Source organism: Daphnia pulex, chromosome 10, assembly GCF_021134715.1.
Source record: "Daphnia pulex isolate KAP4 chromosome 10, ASM2113471v1".
Lineage (NCBI taxonomy): Eukaryota > Metazoa > Arthropoda > Branchiopoda > Diplostraca > Daphniidae > Daphnia > Daphnia pulex.
The window spans coordinates 7,299,960-7,322,187 of record NC_060026.1 but is presented as its reverse complement, the minus strand read 5'-3'; the positions used below and the strand labels follow the sequence as shown (position 1 = coordinate 7,322,187).

General features: G+C 37.4%; 6 protein-coding genes and 2 long non-coding RNA genes across 15 annotated transcripts; 4 read left to right on the top strand and 4 right to left on the bottom strand.

The window, feature by feature from the left end:
• Window positions 1-33: 33 nt before the first annotated feature.
• LOC124204787 lies at window positions 34-1,011 on the top strand. Its single transcript, XR_006879116.1, has 3 exons — window positions 34-369; window positions 438-634; window positions 699-1,011. It is a non-coding gene; the product is annotated as an uncharacterized LOC124204787 (long non-coding RNA).
• LOC124204785 lies at window positions 982-3,537 on the bottom strand. Of its 4 annotated transcripts, XR_006879113.1 has the most exons (7): window positions 3,273-3,287; window positions 2,943-3,211; window positions 2,696-2,859; window positions 2,485-2,615; window positions 2,159-2,415; window positions 1,733-2,099; window positions 982-1,670 (listed from the first exon to the last, which is right to left on the bottom strand). It is a non-coding gene; the product is annotated as an uncharacterized LOC124204785 (long non-coding RNA). The 4 variants fall into 4 exon arrangements; XR_006879115.1 differs by having other exon boundaries at window positions 2,163-2,415; window positions 2,943-3,537; XR_006879112.1 differs by having other exon boundaries at window positions 2,943-3,536.
• Window positions 3,538-3,548: 11 nt separating this feature from the next.
• Window positions 3,549-5,887, top strand: LOC124204779 (transmembrane protein 68-like). Of its 3 annotated transcripts, XM_046601986.1 has the most exons (7): window positions 3,774-3,907; window positions 4,080-4,280; window positions 4,365-4,503; window positions 4,589-4,683; window positions 4,747-4,911; window positions 5,000-5,193; window positions 5,251-5,887. In XM_046601986.1, the coding sequence occupies exons 2-7, from the start codon at window positions 4,223-4,225 to the stop codon at window positions 5,554-5,556; spliced, it is 957 nt and encodes a 318-aa protein (XP_046457942.1). In that variant the 5' UTR covers window positions 3,774-3,907; window positions 4,080-4,222; the 3' UTR covers window positions 5,557-5,887. The 3 variants fall into 3 exon arrangements, with proteins under 3 accessions (XP_046457943.1, XP_046457941.1, XP_046457942.1); XM_046601987.1 differs by lacking the exon at window positions 4,080-4,280 and having other exon boundaries at window positions 3,549-3,907; XM_046601985.1 differs by having other exon boundaries at window positions 3,629-4,280.
• On the bottom strand, window positions 5,582-7,065 carry LOC124204782 (glutathione S-transferase theta-1-like). The gene is made up of 6 exons (XM_046601991.1): window positions 6,779-7,065; window positions 6,632-6,719; window positions 6,412-6,562; window positions 6,167-6,353; window positions 6,066-6,107; window positions 5,582-5,821 (listed from the first exon to the last, which is right to left on the bottom strand). Exons 1-6 carry the CDS (start codon window positions 6,888-6,890, stop codon window positions 5,706-5,708), a joined length of 696 nt encoding a protein of 231 aa, XP_046457947.1. The 5' UTR covers window positions 6,891-7,065; the 3' UTR covers window positions 5,582-5,705.
• Window positions 7,066-7,559: 494 nt separating this feature from the next.
• Window positions 7,560-10,244, bottom strand: LOC124204781 (mitoferrin-1-like). 3 transcript variants are annotated; one of them, XR_006879110.1, is made up of 7 exons: window positions 9,936-10,244; window positions 9,332-9,602; window positions 8,897-9,133; window positions 8,765-8,826; window positions 8,580-8,681; window positions 7,876-8,185; window positions 7,560-7,793 (listed from the first exon to the last, which is right to left on the bottom strand). XR_006879110.1 is itself a non-coding variant. In XM_046601990.1 (6 exons), exons 1-6 carry the CDS (start codon window positions 10,053-10,055, stop codon window positions 8,090-8,092), a joined length of 888 nt encoding a protein of 295 aa, XP_046457946.1. In that variant the 5' UTR covers window positions 10,056-10,236; the 3' UTR covers window positions 7,560-8,089. The 3 variants fall into 3 exon arrangements, 1 of the variants encoding a protein (XP_046457946.1); XR_006879111.1 differs by having other exon boundaries at window positions 7,560-7,788; window positions 9,936-10,236; XM_046601990.1 differs by having other exon boundaries at window positions 7,560-8,185; window positions 9,936-10,236.
• A 475-nt stretch (window positions 10,245-10,719) lies between these two features.
• On the top strand, window positions 10,720-15,699 carry LOC124204784 (alpha-protein kinase vwkA-like). The gene is made up of 9 exons (XM_046601993.1): window positions 10,720-10,877; window positions 10,948-11,269; window positions 11,336-11,475; window positions 11,534-11,643; window positions 11,715-11,850; window positions 11,933-12,170; window positions 13,515-13,880; window positions 13,950-13,970; window positions 14,057-15,699. The coding sequence occupies exons 1-9, from the start codon at window positions 10,803-10,805 to the stop codon at window positions 15,424-15,426; spliced, it is 2,778 nt and encodes a 925-aa protein (XP_046457949.1). The 5' UTR covers window positions 10,720-10,802; the 3' UTR covers window positions 15,427-15,699.
• Window positions 15,700-16,946: 1,247 nt separating this feature from the next.
• LOC124204776 (UDP-glycosyltransferase UGT5-like) lies at window positions 16,947-19,159 on the bottom strand. Its single transcript, XM_046601983.1, has 2 exons — window positions 17,668-19,159; window positions 16,947-17,585 (listed from the first exon to the last, which is right to left on the bottom strand). The coding sequence occupies exons 1-2, from the start codon at window positions 18,993-18,995 to the stop codon at window positions 17,273-17,275; spliced, it is 1,641 nt and encodes a 546-aa protein (XP_046457939.1). The 5' UTR covers window positions 18,996-19,159; the 3' UTR covers window positions 16,947-17,272.
• Window positions 19,160-19,908: 749 nt separating this feature from the next.
• On the top strand, window positions 19,909-21,762 carry LOC124204777 (mitochondrial E3 ubiquitin protein ligase 1-like). The gene is made up of 4 exons (XM_046601984.1): window positions 19,909-20,250; window positions 20,430-20,698; window positions 20,779-20,977; window positions 21,043-21,762. The coding sequence occupies exons 1-4, from the start codon at window positions 20,134-20,136 to the stop codon at window positions 21,601-21,603; spliced, it is 1,146 nt and encodes a 381-aa protein (XP_046457940.1). The 5' UTR covers window positions 19,909-20,133; the 3' UTR covers window positions 21,604-21,762.
• The last annotated feature ends 466 nt before the right edge of the window (window positions 21,763-22,228 follow it).

Here is a 22,228-nt window from a genome sequence, read left to right as displayed (position 1 = left end):
TGCCTGTCATTACTGTCATAGACTCGGAGATTGTTGATTTTCAGTGCTTTAGAAGAATAAGTTTTGATATGTATGAAACATGATTGTATGCCGATCCCTTGCTTCGCGCGCGAGTTTCCCGATAGGGTTTTTTTTTGCGGAGTTTGTGTCTTTTTAGCTTTGGGTTCGATGTTTTTGTTCGATTAATCGTTTTATAGGGAATAAAAAAAAGCCCATAACAATAGGAACGGGAAAAAAAATTGCTAACCGAAATGAATCTGCCCCAAAAATTAAAAACCCACGCGCGAGTTTGACTCGAAAGTATGGGGTGTGACAACTTTCTTTATTGACACGACACAGCAATGTTGGGTCATGTATGTTGACATATTGGTATAGCTGATGTGATATTTCCACCAATCAACAAATTCTCATGAAACATTTTAATGGCATTAAAATAGATTCTTGAATGTGGAGGGAACCCTTATGATGCAGTGTCATTGGCTGAGAAATCGGCTCTTTTTTTGCAACACAAATTCCATCTATTAAAATAGCAACCATGGACGGATATCAACCTGATGTGGAGCTCTCAGATGATCCTTATGATACCAAGAGACTAAACACAGAGAACATTCCTTGTGTACTGACTTTGATGAAGGTTTGTAGGTTAAAACTTTAAATTTGAAATAAATAGTCTAATAATACTAAGTTTTCACTTTCAGATTGGAAACCATTTCCTAGTAGTTCCAACACCAAAAGAAAAATGCTGCAGCTTTTCTGGTATTAAAATGATTACTGCAGTTAGGAAAATTGACAGTTGTAAGACATCAGCTATGATATTCTTAAAGATGGAACTTTTAGAGAAATAACATTTAAGCGATGATATAAATCTTCCAAGAGTTCACCTTTACTTATCTCTTCGTAACCTAGGTTGACTATATAATTTCTCTACCATCGCCCGTTGTCTGAATTAAAGTGCTTTTGGTATAAAAAAGAAACGGCAAATAAAGCGGCAATTCAAGCATTTATTGTAAATAGGACAGGAGATTTTGCTTTTATAATTGTGGGCTACATAAGTTCATGAATAGGTCAAAGCCGATACTTACTGATTCGGGTGGTTATCAAGTCATACTCGACGTATGACGTCATGACGTAACATCGAAATTATGTAAAATTATACAGAAGTCTTGTTGCTTTTTTCAGTTAATTTCGAACCATTATTTATAGTATTTAAATTTATATAAATAACATATAAGGTTAATAACCACCCTAAACAAGATAAGATTTTTGATAGATTAATTGAACGTTTATAGGATGAAATTACGGCTTTATTTCTCTTATCTATGAAGGGAATTTCGACTAAAATTTTCGACCGCACACTTGGAGAAACTTCTGATGTAGTGAGTAAAGAAATATATAGTTTTCTTGTTAAGAGTGGTAATCATATATCACTGAGACCCGAATTTACACAGGCTCAACAAGTAAGTGGTATAGGACTAGAAAAAGCTAGGCATTTTGCTTTACTAAAGGCAAAACTTATTATAAATGGTTTAGAAGGCAAAGAAATAGTAGAAAAAGGACAACTTCCAGGTAAGTCGTTGACGATGAGACGGATTGCTTTGGGCATAGCCATCGTAAGGTGCCATTTCCGAAGTGACCATTCTTATACACTCCTTCAACTAGTCATCTTTGACCTAGAGGTAAAATATCAGCATTACAAAATTGGAATCAACAAACAAGCACAACCACTAAATACCTGAACAAGTCGCTGAAGTTCTAGTAAAACGTCTCTGATAATAACCTCGATGGCCGGCTGGTGACACTTCATTTCGACAAACAGTAGGACGAAAGCCAAAAGAGATGAGGGAAAGGCAGCATTATTTTGCGTCACAGCAAATGGTCTCCTGCTTGCATGAAAGAATAAGAAGGTCTTGCTGAAGAGCGGCAGGTAAAGTCGTCGAGAGAAGTGAGTGATACAGGTTGAGGAATTTTAAGGTCGTGACCGGTTCTTCTTGGGGTAGACAAGCTAACTTGGCTTAGACAATTTTTTCCATCCGGTTGATGTCTCCGGCGGTACATTTACATTAAGATATCGTTACCAGATATTGAGGTTCAGGAACAATCTATTAATTAAAATTTATTAGACAACCTGAATACTAGCCAATTAAAACTGTCAACATACCTACAATGGACTCTGAATGGAAGATACCTCAATGTTGTTCTGTTTAATCCTCTCCACCCATTGGCAAGCTGCTAGATGGAAGGAGCTGATTGCTATGCATGAGAGGTGTTTAGGAGTGCTTTCATGCGGCTCATGAACCAGTCCATCATGTTGAGAGCATCCAGAAGAACTGCATAAGGAAGATCATACCAGACTTTCATGCAGCGAAGAACATGAGCAGCTCCATCCCTCATTGCACACATAATTTCACCGCTTTCCTAAAACACAAACAACAAATTACAAATTAGTTTGTATTCTCAATAGAAGAAGCATTACAGAATACTTACTCCTGTATTGCTGGCTGTTGAGTGTTGACAGAAGTTGAAGCTTTGGTTGGAATTTAGCTTCAAGGGCCAAGGCTTGTCGTAGACTCTGCACCAGTGTTGATACATCAGGACTGGTGGAAATATCACATCAGCTATATCAATATGTCAACATACAAGACCCAATGTTGCTGTCGTGTCAATAAAGAAAGTTGACATAAATTAATTGTATCACCTGAAGCATAGGATCTTTGTAGGAATTTGCAAATTTCATTTTCCAGATGTTGTTGAGTTTGCAAGTCTCAGCCTTGCCGATCCACTGGCATTGGAAACTAATGTAGTTTCAAGAATTATAGGGTGGTAATCCAGCATTGTTCTACCATCACATCGTAAATCATCCTTTGATATATCCAAAGTTGAATTTCGTTAAGTAAGGACAATTTTATTTCAATAAGAGACCAACAGAATTTAATTAATTATACCTGGACTCCATGATGAATGAATGCTCTTCGGTATATAAAAAACCGTACGGCTATTGTACCAGCTTTACGTAGTAGGGAAAATAATTTACAATCAAAGGATTATACTACCTACATTATTTAAAATTTGACTACATTTTTCTTTAAACTTGCCTTGATTCAGTTGATTGATTAGCAGCCAGCCTTGTTTTGTTTTTGTTTTGTTTTTCAATCCAATCCAAGGCCGCGTTGAAGTTCGTCGGCCTTGAATTATGGATTGGCGTCAGAACCACCTGTCGGGAGAAAAACTAACTAAAAATAAGCGATTCTTTTTTACATTTAAATCACACCGACCCCATTATCTCAATCAAAGCGGGATCACGACGTTGCAATGTAATAGCATCCCCTCTACAAGACGGTCACAATTTGAATACCGTGACGAAAACCCCCGCAAATCGCATAAAAGAACAATGGAACCCCCCAAACGAAAATCGTTTCCCTATCTCTCCGAGAGGAACAGCGCCACCTCCCAGAGAGAAATCGAGTAAAAAACCCCGAAAACAGCTATCGAGCCGTAGAAGAAAGAGACGTCGTCCCCCCGTCCTGAGTGGGAGGTGGGTAGAGTGGGGTCGGGTGGGGTGGGGGTGGGAGGACAGGGTCGTTTGCCGATAAATCCCTATCGGGAAATATTGACCTAAATAATGCACCCAGGAAGATGTTCCTTTTTCTTATGGGGTAGGTCTTGCCATCTGGGGTAGCTGCAGAGCGCGCATACTTTTTGTCTTTTTAGAAATCCGAATTTTTTACACGGCAGTCTTGAGTGTTTAGGCCTTATGATTCATTCATTCCTCAACAGTAGTTGTCTGCTAGATTTTAGTTCCGTTTCGTGAAAGTAAACTTGTAAAAGTAGGCTAAATGTGTCAAATTTTGTGTGTGTAAATAGAACTAGATAACATTACGTCTGTATGTTTAACTTGGAATGTTTACGTGTAAGTTGCTAATATGAAATTGTTTTATTGGAAAATTGTGTGAATTCCCTTATTGAATTAACGGTGCTGGTTTTCATCTTGGAGGCTACGCGCAAACGCACGATATTATTCAATAGGCATTGATCTTTGACCCGACATGTATATATCATTGCATTTGTATGGCCCAATTTAGGTTATGTTATGTGACATACAAAAACTGTTCTTTATCAATTTAACATAAATAATTGATGCTACAGTTGTATAAGCTTTTTTTGCTCTTGCTGGCAAGTGGATTATTAACAAAAGTTGATTGCTATAGCCATTGCTAAATCAATCATGTCTTACAACACACTAGAGTATCTAACTCAATATCTGAATCTTACTGAGTTATTGGGTAAAGAAAATTGTTAATATCTTATTAATGTCAATTTGTTAAAGTTATTCATTTTCATCATTTTCTTATTGTTACATTTATCAGGGGCTTCGATAGATATCTACTATTCCTCTTGGCTTTCATGGCTTTTCACACCTTTAATTGTGGTGTCTCTTCTGCCTGGTATTATTATTATCATGCTTTACATCACTTCTTCCCTTTTGTACATCTATAAATTGCATAGGTAAGGCACTAAAGCATTTTGAATATTAACATTTTTGTTTTGTTTTGTGGGTTATTACACAATGTACATTATTTGACTCCCTCAGGCGTAGACTTTTAGATGCATATGATAAAGACATATGGGATGCAGGAAGAAAAGTTGTTTCAGCTATATGGGATGCATTAGGCTGGATTTGGCATGGTAATTTTTTTAAATTTAATTATAAAGACAGTCCAAACTAAGAAACCTAATTTTTTACTTTAGGATATGAGATTCATGGGATTGAAAACATTCCTGCTGGGGGTGCTCTTCTAGTATATTATCATGGAGCAGTTCCTATTGACTTTTACTACATTTGCAGTCACATATTGTTGTATGAAGGAAGGTTGATAAATCCTGTTGGTGATAGGTTTCTCTTCAAAATTCCAGGTAATGAAAAAAATTACAAGTAGGATGTATATAACTTTTCAGCCTAAGTTTTTTTGTGAATGATACTGAGAAAGTTTTAATTTTTAAGGTTGGGGAAGTCTTTTAGAAGCATTTGGTGTAATTCCTGGTACTGTGCAGAGCTGTGCCTCTTTGCTACGGAAAGGCAACCTCTTGGCTATTGCCCCGGGAGGAGTTTATGAGGCTCAGTTGGGTGATCATAACTATGAACTTCTTTGGAGGCAACGTCTAGGTTTTGCGAAAGTGGCAATTGAAGCAAAAGTGGTAAATATCCATTTATTGATTAAACCGCCATAATTTTCTAGTTTCCTTTTACACTAGCCCATCATTCCAATCTTCACGCGAAATATTCGAGAAGCTTTCCGTTCATTCAATATTTGTCAGTCGTTCTGGCATTGGTTGTATCAAAAAACGCATTTGCCTCTAGTTCCCATATACGGAGGATTTCCAGTGAAGTTGACTACGTTTATAGGACGTGCCATTCCATACGATGAATCACACACACCCGAGTCGTTAGTGAAACTGGTAACTCAAAATATGAAAGAGATGATTGCAAATCATCAACCCAAACCAGGAAACATTCTCAGAGCAATCACAGAAAGATTTACTCTTCGTAAGAATAATTGATCGCTTCAAATGGACAATTATTATATACCGTAATTTACCTATTTATTAATATATTGGACCTCTTCCTTTTAATAATAGAAAATGTAGAAAACCTCTTACAAATTCTTAAGAACTATACAGAGGAGCACGAAACAAACTTGATAATTTGCTTACAGCTTGTTAGCTTGTGGAACACCCTTAAATTTGTTCGTTATAATTCGAACGATTTTATGGGCTTCTTCATAATGAGGTTCCGTTGCCTTCCGCACACGTTCCCTGTATGCTCCTAAAATGGGAAAATAAAATAAATATGTCATTGATTAGTTTCCACGAATAAAAGCATGATCACGCATCCGTTTTACTTAAAGCAGTTTTACTAAGCAATCTTTTTTTTTCTTGTATGCCGAACCCTGAGTGGATAAATTCGCCTAAAGAACTTATTACATAGCCAGTTGTCCACCTCATAATCTAAACTTGGGTTAGCTAGCACTAACTGAGCAGAAAAGTTCAAATCTAAAATATTTACTAACCTATAATAGGATGTTTGGAGAAGACATCATATCCAGCCATCCCTGAAATTAAAAAACAAAAACTAACATTTCTGTAACCATTATAAAATTGATTTGGTTACCAGGTTGTTCCAATTCACAGCAGGCTAAAAGATCAGCAATGGAAATTTTATCCCCAGTGATAAAATTTTTTTTCCCACTATCTAACCAAATATTTTCTATTTCACTCAAGCACTTTTCCATTTCTTTCTGAAAGCGAGCAACTTTTTTTTCATCAACTGGTTTTTGAAGCATCATTGGTTCCAAAAACTGTAGAAAAATTAATGTAAATACAAATGCATTTCAAGGAAAACCAAATATTCCAAACCTTGTGTCTGAAGTACATTGCACAGAATAGCCGAGTGTTCAAATGTTGCCACTCAAGGTATTCATCCACCTTTGCCTGAAGCTGCAAATCAGCCTTATACCAATTATCCTCAACATTTCTGCTTCTGGCTAGATAACGAAGAATTGCTACACTATGTAAACATAATGATATAAAATAAGTTAGGAAAGTTTTAATTAACAATAATGTGATTTTTAGATACCTTTCAGTTAGTTTGAATCCATTGTCATCAATAACAGGAACTTTCCTAAATGGATTGACTTTGGTAAACTCATCTTGGAAATGTTCTCCTGTTAAATAAGAGTAAATAAGTAAAATACAAATTCCAAAGCTGATCAGATTTATCCACCTTCACGAAGTTTCACAAGACAACTTTCAAAAGGTATATTTGCCACCTTCAGAAATAGATAAATAGCCCTAGAAGGCTGTGACATTAAGTCGTAATAAACTCTTAAAGCCATTTTTATTGATCCGCTATCCAATAGTATCCCTATCTATCTGTCGTAGTGCCGTTGAATCAGAAGACAAGCTACACACACACGAACTATTAACTGTTGAATCGTAATGCTATTTGTTTTCCTTTTTTGTAAACATGATAACTTCGTCTGCAGATAACGTAAAAAACCGAGATATTCCACATTGCCAAGTTTTTAAGAAATCTAGCAATAAGTTTTTATTTTTTTATTTTTATTTTTTTCAATTTGCAGCTCTGACCTAACCTTCGTCTAGAGTCGGATTCGACCACTGGGAAAGTCGAAAAAAAAATTGTTAAATCTTTATTGGTATAATAACGGACATGATAGGGTAGCAAGCTGTGTGCAACTTAAATCTAACCAAACCGGCAAACCCAAAGTTAATCCAAGCCCGGGAGTATCAAAATCCAGCCAGGGCGGAGAATAAAGAAAAGGAGTGAAATCTTAAGAAGAAAAAGAAAGATATTTTTCCCTTTTCGATTTACAAGGGAGAAGTTCAAATCTGCAAACGTGTACGTTCTTGTACAGACCTTGATCTGCGCCAATACATCAAACATATTATATCATAAGAAATCTAAAAAATCTTGCGTTAAATATTGGAGTGTTGATGAGTCAGAATTCTTCCGTTTTATTCAATCATTATATGTAAATTTCCCATTTTTGTGTGTGATTACAATTGTTTATTTGGTTTAGTTTGGTGGCAAAAGAAGAACCATTTTCTCAACATTAAAAATTTGTATCTTGACTTCCGAGTTTGTAGGCACCAATGGCAAGGGATAGTGCAACTAGACGGCCGTGAGCCCGTGACTCTATATACACATATATACAGCTGTCAAGGACAATAGGTGATTCAAACAATAGATGATTCGATCTCCCACTTTAAATACTACACTGCAAAGAAAGAAATGAACAACACTATAGCGGGAAAAAGGCAGAAAAGACATAAAAAACGGCCAGGACGGTAGCCTACTACCTTGATGGATTACTAAGCAGCAGAAGCTGCAACTAATGCCACTTCTTCTTCAACCACCGATGAATCACACTATACTGTAATCTAGTATAGTGTTTGTACCTAAATTTGAAAATACTTCCGCTGCGTCAACGTTCTAGTCCATTAGCCCAGTTTGATTTTGCTCGTTTTCGAAAACGTTTAGTTATTCAAACATACGTGACTTTGTCACCGTCACTTAGTCCGTTTTTGTCAGAAAATATTTAAAGAACTCATAGACGGACCAGCAGATAGCCGTCGAAGGAACTTGAAACAATAAACGTGCTTGCAATCCCTAAAATAAATAAATAAATTATTGGTTAATAAATCTTCGCGCAAATCAATGGATATTATAATTCAAAGCGGGAACTGCCCTACTGGTCAAACCACTAGATTGTCATGTTGCTAAATATTTTGCGACCCACGTTAAACCGCTCAACGACTCGTGTTTCGAGCAGGCACAACGATGAAGCGATTTCACATGGTATAACTCATTTAGCTTTGCTGTTAACAAAAGAAGGGAGGAATTTTGAATAACAAGGGAAAGCATTGTTGTCAATCGAATTCGACGTTTACGAGCTCAAAAGGTAGATCAGTTTTACCCATAAATGTATAGCTTAATTTTGATAAAAAATCTGGTGTGGATCCAGCAGAAGCAATATAAAAAGATAGAAAACCACTTTTTTCACCTGATAGAAGCCACCAAAACCTCCCAATCGGTAAACCATTTGGGCAGCGTTAAAAAATCCACTGATTTGCGTCTTCTGTGCCCGGTGCAGAACTTCAGCCTCCTAATGAGTTTAAAAAAGAAAAATAATTATAAATAAAATCAACACTAAACCTGATGTCGGGTGACTGGAAAACAACGACTCACTTGAGTATTCAACAGTGTCTTGCAGACGTCAAGCGGCGTGGTAACAGCGGCCGCAAGGGCTCCTAAGAATCCAAATTAATAGTTCTAAACATTTTCTAAAACAGCAAAACAAAACGTGAAGAATTAGCGCACCAGAGACTCCACCCGAGACGACGTGACCTAAAGGATTGTAGGTGCGTTCGGGGTTGGTGGCATTTTGCATTGCCTCGTACACGATGAAGTGAACACACTGGAACGGCACATTCATGGCGAGTTGCGTGCCGTAAGAGCGATAAAAGGCGGAAAATCCTTCCGTCTTATAGACTTTTAGGGCACACTCTGTCATGGACCGGAAGGGGCTGTTGTACATCTGCAATCGCTGCTTAACCACTATGAGCGCAACCAAAAATAAGAATAAAATTGCAATAATCACATTCAATATGAAGGATGGGCCTAGTAATATTATGTAGGGTATTTGGGGTATTTTAATGTTCGTTAAAAAAAGTACTGACACTGGCGACCATTAGAATATTTAGGTTTTTTATAGCGACACGCGCTAAATTTTGTTGTCGGAAACGTGATGGATACCTTCCGCTGGCGTCATAATTCCATCATGGAGAACAGTGGCAGCGGAGGCAGCTGCTCCCTGAGCCAAGTAGTTATGATGTGCTGAGCCTGTCGATGTGAAATCAACTTTCAATCGCTCATAGGCAGCAAAGTACAAGGCGTGAGCTGGTCCAGCTCCAGCAACCGTAGCGCCAATGCCGCGAAGTGGTCTGAACACTCCTTCATTTCTGATCATAGTCATCAGGACTGACCGGAAACTTCGATTGGCGCTTACAAGACTCTGTAAACGCGTCTGCGTGAGAAGAAACAGAATGTAAAGTCAAATAAAATATGCAAGCATTTTGGGGAGTTATTTCTAGATCATTTATGTTTGATAGAATTATTTAGATAACTTAAGATGACCATTAAAATTAGCATTATTATTAATGTAATCTTACATGAAAATACTTTCCTGTCAAAATGTTACAACAGCATGTCGAATGAATGTTATGTCAACAAATATAAGTTTATGGCAAATTCTAAATTTAAGAGCACAGAATGTATAGACTACACTGTAACATTCTGTTCCAACTGTCATGATTTCATTAAAAAAAGAAAGAGTGAAATCAAATTAAATTTAAAATACCTTGACCGAATCAATTGGAAACATTACACAGTGCTCTAAAATTCCAGCCATGGAACCAGCAATCATGTGTGTAGTGGAATTCGAGGTTGGTAAGGACTCGTATTCATCAAATTGAGCCATCGTATACGTGAGATCACTAGATTGTGTAAGAAATTGAGTGAGTAAGAGATTTTTGAGTAAAAGATTTAATTTCGCTGGTCAAGTATCCATCGAGATTAAAAATCATTCAATCAACACGGGCCAATGAGACCTTTCTTCCAGTCTAATGTTGCGGCATTTGAAGCAGACAACCAAACCACGTTTACTTTGCAATTGCAATACTACAACCAAAGGCCGGGACTATTCTAGTTGAGAAATTTGATCTGTGTCGGTCGTGTCGGTCATGTAATTTTTTATGGGTGAACTTGATAAGTAACAAAATGTAATTATAATTATTGAATTTTGGAATATTTCTATACTTTTAATGAAAATTAAATGAGATATTTCAATATTTGTTACAGACAAATTTGAAAAAGGAAGAAACTCCGATGCCATCTAGGAAGCATTTTTTAGACTTCTACAGTGAAAATATGTTTGAAAAAACAATGGATTTTATTCTTAACTTTTAATTTAAAAATCAATAGCTAGAGAAATAGAAACAGCTTTTATCTCTATGCCCCTGACATAACTGTCTAATTATCTTACACTGTATTGTAGTTACTTTAACAATAGCTTAGGAGAATAGGAGGCTTGATTACTAGATGGCGTCGACTTTTCTCATGCTTTACCACGGCAATGGGGAGAAGAGTCTCGCCCTCTATTTACAGTAGCCCATGCTCCATGAGTTCATCTCCGAGTGCCAAGTAACCGGCCTGGCCTGTCACAAAAATGGCGAACCGAAATCGAAGAACTAATGTTCCTGACGTAGATAACACAATTGATTTGGTTCAAGTGGATGGTTTGGTAAGTTAAAAGATCCCTTAAAGACTTCGGAATTTCATGCCAGATTCTAATGTTGTGTTGTTTAAACAAGGTTGTGGCCAAGATAATCAAGCATTGCCATGAAGAAGGAAGCAGTGCAGTGGATGTGGCCCAAGGTGTTTTATTGGGGCTTGTTGCTGATACTCGACTTGAAGTGACAAATTGCTTTCCATTTCCAAAGAATCTTGATGAAAACTTTGACGAAGAAGATTATCAAATGGAAATGATGCGTCATCTGAGGAAAGTCAATGTGGATCATCTTCATGTTGGATGGTATCAGAGTACCCAGCAAGGAGCTTTTCTCTCTACTCAGTTCCTTGAGTCTCAGTTTACTTATCAGACTTCAATTGAAGAGTCTGTTGTACTAATCTATGGTATAAAAATTCCCTTTCCATTATATTGTTTTAAAATCACATATTCTCAATGAGTTTATTATATAGATCCATTGAAAACAAAAAGAGGATTCTTGCATTTGAAAGCCTATCGCTTAACCCCACAGGCAGTTGCCCTATACAAAGATAATGATTTTGGTGCTGACAACATTAAAACTCACCACTTGAGCTTTGAAAGCCTTTACCAGGTATTGATTTTGTTTTTTAATATAAAGAATTTTAATAAACACTTCTAATTAACCATAGGAAATCCGACTGGTGATTCATAATTCCCATTTGGTTAATGCTCTACTTTGTGAACTTAGTGAAATGGTTCCTTCATATGAGGGATCTCAATATCTTGATCTTGGAACTGCGTATGTGAACACATTTCTTTAAACTACATTCCCTTAAACATCCAAATTAATTATTTTTACGACAATTATAGGTCTGTACTTGAGAAGCACCTGCGAAGCTTGACAGATAATGTCGATGAACTTTTACAAGATACAAACAAGTTCAATATTTATCAACGTCAGGTTGTAAAGCAACAACAAGAGAAGCAGAAATATGTTCAAAAAAGGGTATGTTCTTTTTATTGAATTATTATAAAACTGTAATTGATGCATGAGTGGTTTTATTAAACGTACTTGTTTATTTTCATAGAATTTGGAGAACACTGCTCGACAGGCTCGTGGTGAAGCGGCTCTACCCGAAGAAGATGTGACTAAGGTTTTCAAGCCGATTCCAGTGCCCCCACGTTTGGAACCAATGGTACTCTCTGCCCAAATTGCAGCTCATTGCCAACAAGTATCACTTTTCTGTAGCCAAGCCCTGGGTAAATTGTTTTTATCTGAAGCTCTACAACAGCCTCAGTCTTCCCAGCAACAAACAGTGTTGAAAGGTAGTTCGAAAACTACCCAGTAAATTGTATTGCAATTTAATTGGAAACCGGAAATAAACCTTTATGGTTGCATTCTGTTTGATTACGAAAAAGGGCATTATCAAGAAAATATTCGTCGCCAAATGCTGTTTTATTTTTAATCATTACACCGTTGTTTTTAAGGAGAAAAATTGCAAAGTAATAAAGGTCTGTAGATGTTCCTGAAGGAACAAGATGAAATAGTTGTAAGTTGCAAAAAAGTTAGTTGCAAAAGGTCATCGGTGTTGTATTGTATTTTTTAGTTGTGGCAAACAGTCTACCATGACAATTAAGCAATTTCTGAGTCAGCAAGTAACGGATATTGGGGTGTGTATCGAATTTCCCTTTCCACGTCGTTTTTCACTTATCGACAACAAATGTTAGCTTTGTACAATCTACGTCTGGGCAACTCAGTTCAGTCTCAACTGTTGTCGTGTGATGGACCATTTAAAAAAAAAAGATAAATAGGCACGAAAAATGCTACAAGATAACATTTTAGTACGCAGACAATTTCTTTGAAATATTTTCTACTCAAGCGAGTATTGGATTATGAGATTCTATCGTTTCTAAAAAGTGAAAAAAAATCATTTCGATTTAACATCCAATGCTACCACCCTATTTTCTAAGAAACCATTCACTAATTGCGTTCTTGGGATCAGCAGACCTAGAATTCGCTCGCCTTTTTCTCATTTCATTTGCCAAACGTTTTGGTTTCTTCAACTCAGAAGGTTCGGTTGAGCAAGTCGTGGTGAGTTATTCTGTAATTTTTTGATAATTAAATTGTGCTTAAAAATTTCGTGTAATCAATTGCCTTTTTCTGTCATATTTAAAAAATCATTATTTTACGTTTTGTTATTAAAGATACTTTTGTATTTGGTCAGGCCTATTGCACTCTGGAGTGCAATAGATTTTATCTTTGTATTTTTGAAAATTTGAAAGCCGCTGGCCACTAAACGTTCGATCTTAGAAATCTATCGTTTGCGGAAGGTCTTGCATGAATGGTGTAGTTTCAGTATTTAATATTTAATAATGAGTTTAATGGTGTAATAATAAGAATAATTTGGTTTTCCGTTTCATTATCAAATAATGTTCGATGCTTCAATTTTTCTAAATTGGAATTCAGGATTATGGCGTCGCGTAGGCCTTTTGAATGCTCCGTTTGCAGAGAAAAATTTCAAGAAAAATCTGGGTTGGTAACCCATTTGCATAAGACGAGTCCAAGTTGTAAAACGACACCTAAAAAGCTCGATGTTGTCAAGCCCAAGAATATGTCTGCTAAAGGCCAATTTGGTTCAGAAACGCTACTTGACGCTTCTCTCGTTGCAGCAATGGAAGCTGGATTGGAGAGGAAAAGTAAAGTAAAGAAAAGCGGCCTCGAATCTTCCATTCTTTCGGCGATTGCAGATGGTGACGATGAACTGGTAAATGCCTACTTGAAAATGGCTTTGAATCCCGTTACTGGAACGAGGGTGATCAACGAAAAAATCATCAACTCGGTTACTCGCAAAGCGAATATTAACATGGATCGAGTTGCAGATATTATAAGTCGAACTCAAAATATTTGTATTTGCTTTCTGTTGGATACAACTGGAAGCATGTCTAAATACATTTCGGGAGTCAAAGAACAAATTGCCGAAATCGTCCGATTGGTGCAAATAAGCGGCTGTGAAATAGAAGGACTAGCTTTTATTGGTTAGTAGTCGCAAGTTTTAACAAAAATAGAACTCTGAAATAACTAGAATTTTTAAAATGTATTTGCAGGATACAAAGATTGGTGTGACGGTACGTTATCTCAAGGACATTTTCTAAGACATCTTGTACGATACAAGTATATTTGAATCATCAACTTGTAATTTAATTGTTTACAGGGGAGAATCATTTCGAAACGCTCAAGTTCACCAAATCGGTTTCCATATTCAAGGACTTCGTCGCTTCAATCTGCGCCAAAGGAGGGGGAGATTTCCCAGAAGATGTAATAGGAGGATTAAATAAGGCGGTGACTCTTCCTTGGCCACAGCCAAGTGGTACCCGAATTATTTTTCATCTTGCAGACGCACCTCCCCATGGAAAACATGGAAAGCATAAATTCCATGATGGCCGTCATAGAGATGACTACCCAAACGGCCACCCCCGTGATCGTCCGATTCAGGACATTTTCCTTGAAATGCGTACTAAGAAACTGAATTACTACTTCGGTCGCATCAATGACGAATGTGACATGATGATTTCTGTCTTTGAAAAGTACTATGGCCAAAGAATTGAGCCCATGGATAGCACAAAAGCTCAGACTATTTGCAATTCGGTGATAGAAAGCGTAATGCGATCGGTTTCTGTCACCCACCGCACCGACATCCCCCCTAGTTTGGCCAACAAAACAGTGAGGAAATTTACTATGGATGAAAAGGAACCAAACTGGTTACGGCTTCCACGAGAGAACGGCACCGTTTTAACACTGGAATTACCTGAAACGATTCAAGAGATAACATCTTTTATGAAACTACAAGAAAAGATTAAAAAACTCCGCTTACAAATCGCTCCAGATCCGTTTGACAAAGGATCTATTCGTTTGGCCTACTATGGTAAAATCTATTACCCGGCCGTATCTAAGGATGAGAATTCATCGACGTCTGCGTCCGCCGATATTGTTGACGATGTTGTATTCAAAGAGATTATTTCGCTGCCAAAAGTGGAAGAACTCGATCGCCAACGTTACGTCACTGATCTAGAGGTACAGACGGTTGCTGCTAAACTAGCAATTGAATTTAACGGGAGACTCGTTAGAACAACACAGAACCCCAACATCAAGACGAAATTTTTAATGACGAAAGTTGTTCGAATTTTCAAAGGAGAAGATCGTATTCCACGTTACTTGGCGTCAGAGCAAAGATTCCGTGGAAAAAGTTTCACCTTAGTTAAGTACACAAACAATATGGACTTTGTTCTGGATCCTAAAACATTGGACGAAAATGGTCAGAAGAGGCTAGAAGTTGCCATCGCATTTTCACATTTTACTCATGACGTCACGGAAGGATATTTGCTTGTTTGTGACTTACAAGGAGTTTCCAGCATTGATGAAAAGGGAAAGGAAACTCTTTTGCTAACTGACCCCGCCATTCATTGTTCAAAACATCTCCGCTTTGGGAAAACCAACCTGAGTTCCATCGGTATAAATGCGTTTTTCAAAAAACATGTATGTAATAAATATTGCCAAGCATTAGGATTAAAAATGCCAAGTTAAACTGACATTTGCATTCTCTATCTTTGAAGACTTTATGATACCTTCATACAGATTGCATCTTCATTTAAAATCTATTTCGCTGGCGATGCTTATCATGTTTCTGATTGTATAGATATGTCATTCGTGTCAATCTGCTTCCAATCGTCCTTTTGTCAATTTTGAAATTCAGAAGTTTTACGTCCTTAAGAAATAAAGTACTACATAATTGCGCATGGCTCTATGTGTTCAAAACAGTTATACCGATACAACTTAAAATGTAAAGTTCGAAACAAATTTTGATAAGCAGAACTTTTCGCTCACTATAGGTTATGTCAAAATCATTTTAAAAAATTTAAAAAAATTTCTTTTTTTAAATAGACGATGCAAACGAACAGCAGCGACGCTAAAACGTCGTCGTTTCTCTCCAAGTTAAGGGAAAAAGGACGGCACGCGGCAATAGGGGGGAGGGGTTCTGTATAGAAATGACGTAAAAAATTGAAAGTAAAACAAAAGGGAAAATGGGAGGCGTTCATAGGTTTTTTAGCGAGGTGTTCTTTTTCGCCCTTTTAATTGTCTTTTGCCGCTTTCGGCCATTTTGTTGAGCTTTGGGATTCCGTTACTTTGCTCAAGTCCTTGAGTTTTACGCGGTATATTTGTCTATTTTTAAAATAGGGATTGGTAATATGTTTAAATCTTACTATTACTAAAAATATTATAATTGTTATTATACGAAATAAGGAAAAATACAGAAAGGAATGCAACAATAAAATATTTTAAAAAATTTCAGTTATAAATAATTCGAAGATATTGGAAAAAAGAGTCCGGCACCACAATCTCCACTCCCGACCCAATTCCGAAGCGTCAATTTACGAGCAACCGGAACAGTTCTGTAACTTCCGGCCACTTCCGATGGAATTAACCTATAGCTGCTCACCTTCACAAAGCTGCTCACGGTAAAAAAAAAGCGCAGATACAAACGGATACAAATGGAATTTCCTATTCGAGTAAATCAAAGTTAACTCTTTATTTGGAATCTCATCACTTGACTTCGACAATGAAATTTACTTCCGGTTTATTTTCAATTTGATTTCACACCTCCTTTCAGTTGAACTAAAGGTGATTTATTTTACAATTTTACCCAGCGCCAGACAAAGTCAGTTACTCGACGAAATCGCCTAGCTACATACCATTAAATCTTACATAGTTATTGTCTACACCCGGCCACGCAGTCCGGCATCTTACCCGGTACATTCAGTGTCTATGAGAGTGATGAGTGTGATGAGTCATTCACCTTTCCAGCCACCACCAGTCCATCAGCCGGAATCTGACTTTGAGAGTGATATATAGGCCTAATGTCATTAGCTAAATTTGTGCATTATTATCATCATAATAAAGAACCGTTATCTTTCTGATTTTTGTTGCAGATAAAAACATGATATAATATATACGCATTATACAAAAAGGGGAATCAAAGAAATGGTGAAACTGAAATGGATAAAAAATGTCAACTATTACGAAAATATGACAAGTGATGTCATTACTATACGTCCATTAGGTTTTTTTATTGAGTCTTATTTAAAACTTCGTGAACACAATTTACGAGTGAATTATTTAATAGTAGCTAAAAAGTTTATAAAGTACATTAATATTTATATTCCTTATTCGATAAATACCTGTGATAATATTGCCTTTGCTGGCGTAGCGTTATGTTAGAGCGGCTGAAAGAATTTGCATTCGAGCATGACATCCCACGTATTATTATTCTAAACATAGTTAACATAGAAGAATATTCGTATAATAATAGACGACTTTAACGTGATTAAGGTACAATTTTTATATGAGGTTCAACCATTTTTGAATTTCATAATCAATCATCTTTTTTGGTATTAGAAACGGCTGTCTTCGTCTGCATTATTCCACGACGATTTCTGCCGAGAAAGGACAAAGAGCGATAGCCGAATTGAATAGTCACGTAGGCCACGATTAAACTCGTGAATAAAACGACGAGTATCACGTCCATGAATCCGCGTTGGTGTAGAGAAAGTTTTCGAGACGCGCTACGCAAATGAGGAGCTCCTTCATGCCGGATGACGTATTCTATCCAATAGATGGCCCTGTCCATTGGACTCTCTATCTGGTCACGCATCAAAGCCGAAACCTGTTTCATCCTCCGGGCATATCTATTATGCAAATCAAACAAACTTTAAGGCCTTTTCTCTAGAAATAGGAAAGTTATTTATTTTAACAAATTCTGTGATGGACCTCGGATCGAAAAGAATTCGCTGAATGGCATCGTAGAGAATTTCTTCCGTTAAATTATCCCAGTCGAGTCGAATGGCGTACCCATCGTCGTGAGCTTTTTGGGCATTGATCGGCTGGTCTGCAAAAACTGGCAGTGCGATAAACGGAACGCCATTATAGACGGCCTCTTGTTTACTATTTAATCCGCAATGGGTGATGAACAAACGAATTTTCGGATGACCCAGTAAATCTTGTTGCGGCATCCAAGACATGAGTTTGACATTGGGAGGAATGTAATCATCATCTTTCATTTTACTGTCATCTTCCCATTTGAAAATGACTCTTTGAGTCAATCGAGCGAACGTTGAGAGAAATAGACGTCGGATGCCGTCAGGAACGTCGGCATTTTTCAAAATGGAACCGAAACTGACGATGATAAATCCATCGTCACCGGACCCATTAACAAACGATTGCAATTCTTCCGGCAAAGGTTTAGAAGGAACGCAATGCAATCCACCAACTTGGACGACAGCTGGAGGTGTTGGATATTCATAATTGATGCTGAAATGCGTGTTGGTCATCAACATACTCAAATAGCGATTTTCAATTTCCAGGACTGATGTGAGGTTTTCCATTCCGAGGACATTGGCAGCGACTCGATCGACCGTCGACATGACATACCACCGATGAAAGTAGACAACAAAAACGCCGGTTAACAAGTTGAATGTTCTCTGCCAGATGTTCATTTCGTCTGTGTAACTCAACCCGGGATGAGGGAAATAGTCTGAGGCCAACGGCGAGCCAATGGCGTCCAACAGCCAAGGCGGAGGTAAAAAACAGTTGAAGTAAATAAATGGCAAGTCTAGAGCTTGAGCGAGTAACAAAGAACATTCATTGAAAACTCCTTCGATGACGATCAGATCGTATCGCTCTCTCATCGTGTTGTTCATCAGCTGATGGAAAACAGGATCTTGATAAACGGCCGTGCAATACATTTTCATCCTTTTAGGAATGTCGAAAAAGAGGCGGAACGCGCTGTTGCGATCGTTGAATCCGATTTGGTGATCGCTGTTGATTTCGGCCAGATTCGGCGAGTGTAGAACGCGCAAATTGTTTGTGGTCGAGTTGAACGTCGACGGAGGTTTCAATCCATTCCAATAGGTGACGGAGTGACCGCGTTCATCGGCTAGAGCCATCACCAACGGTTTCAAGATGTTGGTGTGGCTCGGCGTCGTGATTGGCGATACAATGAGAATGTTGTAGGCACTCACCGATTGAATAAAAAATAAACAGGTCATCACCAAGAGGAGAAACGAATAAGCCGTTGCATAATGAATAATAATAGCCATTTCGATCCACAAATGGAATTGTTGATATCTCCCCACCGCAAGAAGAGAGGTCAACGGTCAAAAGATAAAAGCCACTGTTTGTTTTCACACGAATCACTCGGCTGCTGATGGCTAAGGTCTGTCGCAACATATAGAAGTGGATTGGACGGTGGATAGCCTAGGACTGGTCGAAATCTGCGACTGCAATGGAGAGAAAAGTCTATTGGAAAGTCCGTATGTAAATAGTATTTTAATAATTTACCTTATAGGTATGCTCATCCATAATGGAGAAAATCCGGGGAGTGAACATTCTTGTTTTAATTGCGTTTGCTGATCGTGATACATGAGCTTGTCCTTGTATATTTTTTGTTGTTCAAAAAATTGTGGAAAATTTGAATGTCTGCCGGGTATCAAATATTTCAGGGTCTATTCATCCGGTCGTTGATAAAATTCAGCAGAACTTGTATCTTGATTATGTCTCATTTGGTACATGCAGCAAAACCACACTAGACATTGAATTATTAACAGAAAAATAAATAACTATCAATTAAATTTTTCCCATCACTATCTGATGTATGAGAATTTATTTTGTGACGAGTAACCTGAGCCCCGTTCAAATCGGGCAGAAAACAATTCATTCAACAATTCAAATTTCAAATCGGCAAAGAAACATTCAAAAAATGTTGGTATACATTTTATTGTCATAGGACGACTGGATGAAAACATTTGATCGTGAATTTTAATTATTCAAAAGTTTAATAAACATAAGCAGGAGGATTTTCGCAGATGGCGTCCAAATCGCACGTTTCAATGATGGGCTGGACGATGGCGGCGAATTCTGAAGGAGGCAGGTATCCGTGGCGCTATCGCAAAATAATTCTGAATGTAATGAAACAATTTGAATTTTAAAATTTTTACTTTTGGGATGTTGTAGCCGAGAAGTTTCGTGTCTTTGGTCGCACGGTGAGGTGCCGTTAGAGGAGCGATGGTGTTCATCCGCGATGAGGGAAATTGCGGTTTTTTTATAAAAACCGACGCGTATTATTTACTGAGTTTACATCTCCACTCATAGATGGCTGAAGTGTAGTTTGTCCAGGTTATTTACCTTTTTTATTTTACACAGGAACAGTTATGCCAGGGCTAGAGGCGATTTAAAGAAATGGAAATTGATTTCGAACTTGTTCTAGAGGGTATTTCTCTTGGTTTGGACGTCGTTATTTTAGGATTTTTATATAAATCTTATGAGTCATGCACAGCCTATATTCAGGCACTTAAGGTAATTCAATGTTAATATTAGCCCTTGCTTATCTTGTCCCAATCACAGAGGAACATTTGCCATTTTACCAAACACAGGCTAGACAACAGTGTAGATGCATGTTCCAGTGTATTTTCAAGTTAATAATTATTCTGTTATGTTACATAAATAATGTGTTATTGTTGTCAAATGTGTACTAGGAAGCAGAACAAGTTGAAATATCTCAACTTAGTCAATTGTCAGCTCCGAAAAATCGACCCAGGAGCTGGTTTCAATGGTCAAGAACCAAATCATCATCAGCTGCAACAGAAGGCCCTAATAATGAATGTAGATATGTTTGTCTGAGAGGAATAGTGGAGCCAGTGGACAAATCTAGGTTGCTGAAAAGTGGGGATTTAAAGAGCACTGGAGTAATTCACAAAATTATAACTAAAGAGGTTGCTACTGTTCGGAATGGGTCAAGATTTTGGTAATGTTGAATTTGATAAAGGCTATAGATTAATCTAAAATTCTTGCCTTTATGTCATGTCATTTTTTTCATCAATATAGGGTTGATGAAGAAAGAATTGTTAAGAACATTCAACATGAAATTCCATGGGGTCTAAAATCACAAGAAGCTCAAAAAACTAATAAACAACCATTGGTTCAAGTTATAGAAGGACTAAGCGCTGATCGGATTGATATGTCCATTGTCAGAGACGAATTTACTCCGGCGGCTTTCTCGCTATCTGGTTGGTTTGGCGGATGGGTAAGTGAATTCAAGTAATAGAAAAATAAATAGAATAAGTAATAATTTGTGCAATACTTTTAAAGGTAGCTGGTGTTCAACTCAAAGGAACTCAAGAAATTGAAGAAATGGTTATTGACGGCTCCTTAATGACAGCTGTCGGGGAATTAGTGATAAACGGCGATGGCACTATGCAATTGAGATCGCCCAGCAATTCTGATCGAGCTTTACCGTTTATTCTCTCTACGTTACCTTATAGCGCATTGCTAAGCACCTATGAAACTCTTGTCAGCGTTTGCAAGTGGAGTCTATTCTTTTTTGGTGGTGTTGGTATGGTACTTGGTTCCCTCATGATCCGCAAGTGGTTTAAAATCCGTTACGGCCGGCGTCACGCACGAGAAGAAGACGACATTCTTCGCGATCTATGCGAATCACGTCGTTCAACTGAAGAGAATGATGATCTACCGGATTGGCAGCGCTGCGTTGTATGCCTTGTTAGGAATCGTGAAGTCATTGTTCTCCCTTGTGGTCACGTTTGTCTTTGTGCCGATTGTATGATGCTTATTAATAATCAGCACGTGTTACAGAGGAATTGCCCTATGTGTCGACAGAGAATTGAGCAAATTGCACGAGCTTTCGTTCCTTAAACACTATATAATCAATGTTGGTAGCCTTTATCTAAGTAAATTTTTGACACGATGGAAAACTGTACATCGAACTTTTTGCTAAATTGGGTCCCGTCATTATAGGAAATGATTTCTGCTTGTATACATGATGGCCAGTTTAATACAGGTTTAAAATTTTGATTTAATTAAATTTATTGTCAAGTTGCCAGATGCTTGGAAAGTAAGCAATATTCATTTGAAAAAATATATATTTTGTTAAAAGTTATAATTGCTTCAGAAATTTAACTCAATATCTGTAAATATTTAAGAAAACATGGGAAATGAGCTGTTTCAAGAATCAAGTTGTTTAATATAAAACTTTGTTGCAAGATATATTTTGAAAATAGATATTTTAGCTGTACAAGGACAGCTGGGATTATTTGCAGAAAAACTAAAGTGTACATGCTTCATTATTATATTAACACGCAAAAAGTGGTCCGTGTTGTGATTTACACGCACGCACGCTGGCACTAGCACCGTTTTTAAACTTTACAAGTCTAGTTTTTCTTTTACATATTAGTAAAGATCCCTTTATTATTGTTACTATTTGCGTTGATTTCAAGCAAAACGCAACAACTTTCCTAAAATATTTCTCTTTTTCTCGATT